At 41.7% G+C, this 7,538-nt stretch overlaps 1 protein-coding gene across 9 annotated transcripts; it reads left to right on the forward strand.

Annotated features, from left to right (window-relative positions):
* Positions 1–99: 99 nt before the first annotated feature.
* LOC147138316 (uncharacterized) lies at positions 100–7,422 on the forward strand. 9 transcript variants are annotated; one of them, XM_086046187.1, is made up of 12 exons: positions 100–445; positions 904–1,037; positions 3,388–3,497; positions 3,588–3,677; positions 3,755–3,801; positions 3,873–4,006; positions 4,165–4,246; positions 5,527–5,640; positions 6,346–6,432; positions 6,580–6,651; positions 6,752–6,914; positions 7,000–7,422. In XM_086046187.1, exons 1-12 carry the CDS (start codon positions 324–326, stop codon positions 7,207–7,209), a joined length of 1,365 nt encoding a protein of 454 aa, XP_085902313.1. In that variant the 5' UTR covers positions 100–323; the 3' UTR covers positions 7,210–7,422. The 9 variants fall into 9 exon arrangements, with proteins under 9 accessions (XP_085902313.1, XP_085902312.1, XP_085902315.1 ...); XM_086046186.1 differs by having other exon boundaries at positions 101–445; positions 6,752–6,920; XM_086046189.1 differs by having other exon boundaries at positions 101–445; positions 947–1,037; positions 1,292–3,497; positions 6,752–6,920.
* Positions 7,423–7,538: the final 116 nt, after the last annotated feature.

The raw sequence follows: 7,538 nt of genomic DNA on the forward strand, positions 1-7,538 counted from the left end.
ATGTATGTACGTGTTTTAGTTTATATGTTAAATAAATCAAATCAAAACGTAACAAATGGTTGAATTTGCCTCTGTAGAAAAAAAACTAAATTACGACATTGTGCTGTGTACACGAACGCATCATGCTTCACCGTGGCTTTCTGCGCATCATTATCATCGTCGTCTGGGTCGTGACTCGTGACACAGGATAGTCTATCATTACTAGAAGAACTATGTCACTGACTTTTTGTATAGGCATAATACTTGTTTAACAGCTACATCGCTTTAATGTTATTTATAAATGTGGTACCACTGGCTAGTTAGCTCGATTAAGATTCGCCGAGATGACTTCTAGCACGCACGTCATTCAGGTGACAAATGTTTCCCCGAGCACAACCTCGGAACAGATGAGAACTCTCTTCGGCTATCTGGGAAACATAGAGGAGCTCAAACTATTTCCACCTGAGTGAGTATCTTTGGAGAAACTTTTCTAACTCGCTCGGTTCTTTCTGAGGCAGCTAGCAGGCCTCGTTGGAAGCTAATGCTAATGCATATTACGTGCGTGCAGTTGTGTCTAATCAGAGCTCCTGTTTATTGTACAGTACAGTAAACAAACCATAGAACAAGTAATAAATGAATAAATCGTACACGTGAATTGCATATAAAGTCCACCACGAAAAGGAGAAAATAATTTGCGGCAGTGGTCGAGGCAGCCTTTACGTCACTTCCGCTTATTCCACTTGCCTCATTTATGCTTCAATCTGGGCACCTGCCTTTGCATTTCATGAGATCAAAAGAGTTAAAAATAAGGACATATTGTAGAGTCAATTTGTCCGTGGTGGTCACTGTCTTCAGTCAAGAAGACACCATGTCACGTTGTCCCTGTTTGTATGCTTTGCACAACATGTGTGTGTTTTCTTCCAGTGACTCTCCCTTGCCTGTGACTTCACGTGTGTGTTTTGTAAAGTTCCTTGAGGCTGAGTCGGTGGGAGTCTCCCAGCACTTGACCAACACCGTCTTTGTAGACCGGGCCTTGATCGTGGTGCCGTTCGCAGAAGGTTGGTGTTCGCTTTCTGTCTCTGTTCCCTGAACGTACATCACACGATGAGCATTTGATGATTTGCAAACAATGACAGTGAGCATCGTGCGGTTTTGTTGTTTCTTTTGTGACGGATCAGAACTCGCTAACGAGCTGTCTGAGGTGTTACCAAGCAGTTATGTGGCTATAGGAGAATGTGAATTTATGTCAATTTGTGTCATGCAATCTGGCTGTAAACTTCTCTCTCTGTTATTTGTGTTGTGGTTTTCATAGTGGACAAGTCAATTGCAGAGAGCCCCTTCCTTGCTGGCTGAAAGTGGTCCTCTACTGCCATCAGGAGATTAGAAAAAAATGGCACCAGGCTCGCAGGCCCTTCTTGTCTCTCTCTCTTTAAACTTTTTTTTCTTCTATTTAGGGAATATTCTCTTACCTATGGTCAAGCAAACTTATCATCTTTATAAAAGCAGCATTTAGGCTTATCAAGATGCTGTTATCACCAAATCAAATGAGTCAGGGCATCTCTAAAACCGTATGTGCATGTGCCGAAGTGTAATATTATTCACCTCACAAATACAATTGTAATGCAAAAAAAATGCACTAATAAACCCATAGACCAATTAATCTTCTTACCTGAGCGTCTCCATACGTAATTCAGAAAGGGTTGAGTGCCTCTCCCAATTTAACAGTGGTGTTTCTTTTTGTTATTGTGTTTTACAGTTCTTTTTCCTGGTTCAGCCAGCCATATATACCAGGCCCTGCTGCAAATGGCACCAACCGTTTTGTCCTCTGCAGCCTTATCCTGTTTCTCAAATGTCTGTTTTGTTGTTGCTGTGCCCATATGTGTATGTGTGCGTGTCTCCCTTTTACAATATGAAAATGTCAAAAGGGGTGTTTTCAGATAGCACAATCATGGATTGAGCTTCTCCATTTTGCTTTTGCTAGTAATAACCCAATGGGAATTTTTGGTGTGGTTACGCATACTAGATATTACTACAAAACCGAGCTGTGTTGTACCTTGTAGGCAAGTAGGTTAATACTATGTTACTATAGTATAGCTCGATTAAGATTATATAGTATAGTACCCTATTTCTTCAAATAGTGGCCACCACCCTAATACACGCTGCGCTTGCATTCATCTGTGCGTCGTCCAATTTAACATTAATGATTCATTTAGAATAAAGTCCTCCTTTTTTTCCTTAGGTAGATGTTCTGACATCACAGTTGCTCAGGTAGTAACCCATCATGGCTCAGCTCCAGAAAACAGGCCGTGATTGGTTGTTACCTGAGCCTAGAGCCACTGTGATGTCATTGTCATTTGACAGAAAGTGGCAAAATGGCCGCCGCCCCCTGAGATGGCTAAAAATGAGTGGATTTTGCTGCTTAACTCATATTCCACAAACGTAATATTAATCAGAATGCTGTGTTTGGATTAGTTGAGGTGCATAGAACATATTGTGAAGAAAATTTTGGGGTTGACTTCCACTTTAAGGTATGAATGTGGAATGGATGAATTCACTTGGCATTATCGGATTTGTCAGTGGAAACATGTTTTTGAAATTAGAATTTGCTCAAGTCAAGCAGCATCTCAAAACTGATTTAGTTTGACGTTGAGTTTCCACTGCAACTATAATTCACTCATACAATGTGAATAGTTGTAATATTTATTATAAAATGTCATGTCAAATTATTTGTCAACACAAAGCACATTTAAACACATTTAAACATATGTAATTAAACACCTGTATGACTGTTACAGTCTCCACCTGAGTGAAAGCACAATGCCAATTGTCCCTGGCCGCTATTGGAGGAAACGGGGTATAAGTTGTTGTTGTTTGTTTTTTTTGTTTTTTTTTATAAACAAAGTAACCAGACGCAAAAGCTCGGAAAAGCTAACATGAATGAGCCTTTCCTGTTTGTGTCTTGGTAAGTGCTGTTGAAATGTTCCCCTGTTTGCACCCGAATCACAAACTTTGTTTTCTGTATCTCAATGTTTCTGTGTGCTTTATAGCGAAGCAGCCGGCGCGAGTCGCTTGCTCATAAAACATCTAATGAAAGTTGAGAGCACATCCCACGGGACAACCGGCTGTGCTTGCTTACGTTTGGTTCATGACTTAGAAAACAAGTACAGGTGATAACATCTTGGCAGTGTTGAACACAGTGTGTAATTGTGACTATTCAACTCCTATATGCTAATCCTACAGTCATATTGACAAAAGAGCAACAAGTCAGGGATTAAGATTTACAGACAAGACAACGTTCATTTGCATTGGTCTTGGCTACAGAGCAGTTTAACTGGTGGTGGCTTGTCTTGTGGAAGTTGTGCACGTTTACTGGTATGATCGCGCTGAAACCGCCTCCTCCTTCTCCAGGAGTCATTCCTGATGAATCGAAAGCCATGTCGCTGCTGGCGCCGGCCAATGCCGTGGCGGGAATGATGCCCGGGGCGGGCCTTCTTCCAACACCCAATCCTCTGGCTTCCGTGAGTTCCCGCAAACGCGTCGAGATTGCTGCCGCTGCCGCTGCCGCTGCTGCTCAACATTTGAAATGATGAAATGATTTCCCGTTCCAGATGGGAGGAACGCCGTTTGGTGGTCTTGGAGCGCCCAACTTGGAGCAGATGGCTGCAATGGGAATAGCAGGACCTAACATGAACCCTCAGGTCAGCTATCAGTTGTTAGCCAAGTGTGAGCAAACCAATAAAAATCTGTCTTATCATGACGATGTTGTCGGTTTTAGGCCCTTTCTGCCGACTTCCTGAAGCTCATGCAGTCCATGGATCCAAAGTAAGGACCTTCATGGGCTTTTTTATTATGATGATTAAGTATTACGACTATTGTAATTGTGCGCATTGCAGGTTGAATCCACTTGCAGCTGGACTGAACCTAAATCCTGGCTTGAAGAATGACAGCTCCAACAAGGAAATTGAAGAGGCCATGAAGCGGGTTCGAGAGGCCCAGTCCCTCATTTCTGCCGCCATTGAACCAGGAAGTGCGTTTTTCATAATTGCAGGACTTGTGGAGCTAGCTGTTTATTCAAAAAAAAAAAATCTCAATGAATGTTCTGTTCTAAATTGATCAGACCTTTTACAGTCCCATTACATGTACTCTTCATGTACAATTCATTTCATTGTTGTCTTTTTTTTGTAGGTAAGAAAGATGACAAACGCAAACATTCTCGGTCCCGCTCACGGTCACGGCGCAGACGCTCCAGATCTCGCTCAAGACACCGGTAAAATGACTTTTCTTTTCATCCACATCTCATATTAGTGGTAGTAAATGCTATTCCTTCACGTGTAAATGCTGAGGGATAATGTTCCTCGTCTGAATGAGAAAAAAAAAGCATCCGGTGAGCAACCCTTCTTGGAAAAAACATTCGCCCCAGGAACAAAAGATGCAAATTCAGAGGTTGACAAACTTGTGAGCGAACAGCTTTTCAAATGAAGTCAAGTCAATATAAGCATGAATTAATAAATGACTCAGTCATACAAAACCATTTTTACAATAAGTCTCACAGTCACTCACTTTCACAATATTTCTCATATGCGCTGAAGGCCCTCCAATTTGGTGTTGAAATGGAATTCAGTGCGACAAAAAGTAAATCTTGGACAGTTTACATTGGCACTGCTAGGTAACTTGCAATACAATCCAGTAAAGATACATTGAAGCAATAAGCGGTGTTCAAGTTAAGTCACAAATAATAGGAAGAATAAAAACAAGAAGCCTTAACGTGGGAACAACAGAGTTGGGAAGGGATCATCACATGCTGAGAATGTGCGATACAAATGACCAAGGTTTTGTCCTCCGAATCAACACCAACCAAGCAAACGAAAACAAGTGCAAAACACGCACGATTCATAAAGCCAGAAAAAGCATTAAATGTATATCCACTTGTGGAGGCAGGTTGTGTACTTTCATATTTGATGGGTGGGCAATGATACAAATCATTGAAGAAATGATTTGTATGCTAACAATCAAAAAGTCCATCCATCCAAGCATTCTTCTCGCCACTCGGCGACTCGAGAGTGAGCTGGAGCTTTTATCCCACCTACCTTTGGGCACACCATGAACTGGTCACCAGCCAATCATAGGGCGCAATTCAAAAAGTCAATATTTCAAAATGTGTCCCCTTTAACACCGGATTCACAGTTAGAATGTGTTTCGTCTCTGAATGGTAAATATTTTTCCAAGATGACAGCCAGTGTGCATTTAGTTCTGTGTGCATTAGGGTCCCCACAGGGACTATTGAAAGCCAATACATCACAAAGTAGCAAATCAATCCTTGTCCCCCAGGACATCTCAACGATCTGATTCCACACAAAGGCAGTGCAATACAGAAACAGTTCATAGCTCATACATGAGAAATGTGGGTGGAAGTCTTAAGAGCTCCAAAAAGAAGCTCAATCTACAGTGTTTGCTGTTGAATCCTTGAATTTCTGCCTCAGTGTTATTGTGAAAATGTGTTCTGACCAACTGAATGAAAAAATTGTACTTATATTCTTTTTCTGGCAGACGCTCCCAGAGCAGGTCTCGGAGGAGGTCCCATTCGAGGAATAGGAGGAGGTCCAAGAGCCCACGGAGGAGGAGTTCCCACACCCATGGCAGAAGTCGCCGCAGCAGATCTAGGTTAACGTCGCAACTAGTACCCGATCGATGAATCGGCCAATAGGAGCGCTTTTAAAATTAACAAAAATTGGCCGACTTTTTTGATTGTTAGGTTTTTATTTGGGGGAGAGTGTTTTTTTTATTATTTTTAAATAAATTACAACATAAGCCAAAGATAATCATCTTCAAACATTCCCTGCCCCCAAAAATCTGTAAAAAATAGGCTTTGTTGTTTTTTTCTTTTAGACAATAGAGTGAAACGTAAGACAAATAATGACAGTTGTTCTCTGTTGTAAAATCAAACAAATGCTAAAGCACAGTATTGTAAAACAATGAAATGTTCTACCTGTAATTCATATTGTTTCAGTTATAAGCGTTAAGGGTTCAAAAAGAATTGTATTAATTATTTTTTTTTAAATTAATCAGTTATTGGAATTTTAATCTGCCAAATATCAGAATCAGCCTAAAAAAAAAAAATCCATATCGGTCGGGGCAACTTAACTTTGTACATAGCTTCTTTGCTTGTGTATAATAACTGCACGCCAGTTGATTTGTAGTGTTTGCATTAATCGTAGCTAGAACATCCAGTCAGCCAGGCAGGCACGCTAACTACTTATACACCGTGCTGCCCATGGCTAAAACGGTTCCATGGTTAGTGCTGACATTCATGGCTTCGTATACTATATGTAATCATGGAAGTCATGCTGTTGGCTTTTGTGCATACAGGGACAGGAAAGAGGAAAAGTCCAAAAAGAGGTCAAAGACGCCACCCAAGAGTCACAGCAGTGCGAGGAGGTCTCGCAGTGTCAACCGGTAAGAACTGCAATGCATCTTGGGCGTTAACTGAAGTCTGTTCGATACCCTGTTACATTTACTGGACAGTAAACAATGGAGGGCTGTTGTTCAGTAAACGATTGTTACAGTAATCAGTTTTTCAAATGGTCTAATCTCATGTTTCAGGAGGCACAGGCGAAGCCGCAGTGGATCCAGATCCCCCAAAAAACGCTTGAACAGGTCTCCATCGCCCAGACGGTGAGCTCCTACCAGCTTTTTCTTTTAGATTAGCCTTTGACTGCTAAGTAATAACACTGTGTGTGTGTGTGTGTGTGTGTGTGTGTGTGTGTGTGTCAAGGCACAAGAAGGAGAAGAAAAAGGACAAGGATCGCGAGGAGCGAGAGAGAGAGCGGAGGGAGCACCGGGACCAAAGTAGAGAGCAGAGAGAACGCTCGTCCAGTAAGAAGAGCAAAGACAAAGAGCGAGACCGCGACCGCAAGTCAGACAGCGACAAAGGCGATGTGAAGGTTTTTTTAGGCTGATTTAAAATTTTATTTTAATTAGTGCGGCCAACAGAACCACGTGACTTGAATACGTTGTTTTCAGGTGCCGCGGGATTACGATGAAGAGGAGCAAGGCTACGGCAATGAAAAGGAAGTGGAGCAGGAGGAAGATGAGGAGAGGAAGAGCGACTCAGACTCCGCCTCATCGCCCTCGCGACTTGACGAGACAGAGAAAGGCCAGGGCCACGCCCCCAGAAACTCCAAAGTCAATGGGGATGATCACCACCAGGAAGACATGGAAATGAGTGACTAAGATCCCCATTTACAGGATATTTTTAATGTAGGCAACATATTACTTTACTTGCCTGATCAATTGAAGTACAATGTGTGGTATTTACTATAAACAAAAGAGGGGTCGTTGAATGAAGGACTGCTGCATATATAACATGGTAATCGTTTTAAAAAATGCTCATGTGCTTTTTTTTTGTGCTCAATGTCAGTTTTCAATAAAATACTCATCATAGAAGTCAGAATGATTTGTCTTGATAGCCCATCACACATCCAGTTCCATTTCCAGTCCTTCAGGTACATTGAAGTGTGATCTTTTCCAAAGGAAACTAATAAAACTCAGGCAAACTGTCA

The sequence above is a fragment of the Filicampus tigris genome, chromosome 12 (assembly GCF_054856515.1).
Source record: "Filicampus tigris isolate MCC_2025a chromosome 12, RoL_Ftig_1.0, whole genome shotgun sequence".
In the NCBI taxonomy this organism is placed as follows: Eukaryota; Metazoa; Chordata; class Actinopteri; order Syngnathiformes; family Syngnathidae; genus Filicampus; species Filicampus tigris.

Coding starts and splice junctions, on each gene's coding strand:
- LOC147138316 (XM_086046186.1), top strand. CDS start 324: ATGACTTCTAGCACGCACGTCATTCAGGTGACAAATGTTTCCCCGAGC. Junction 3,802..3,872: donor ATGCAGTCCATGGATCCAAA/GTAAGGACCTTC, acceptor TGCGCATTGCAG/GTTGAATCCACTTGCAGCTG. Junction 6,652..6,751: donor AGGTCTCCATCGCCCAGACG/GTGAGCTCCTAC, acceptor GTGTGTGTCAAG/GCACAAGAAGGAGAAGAAAA.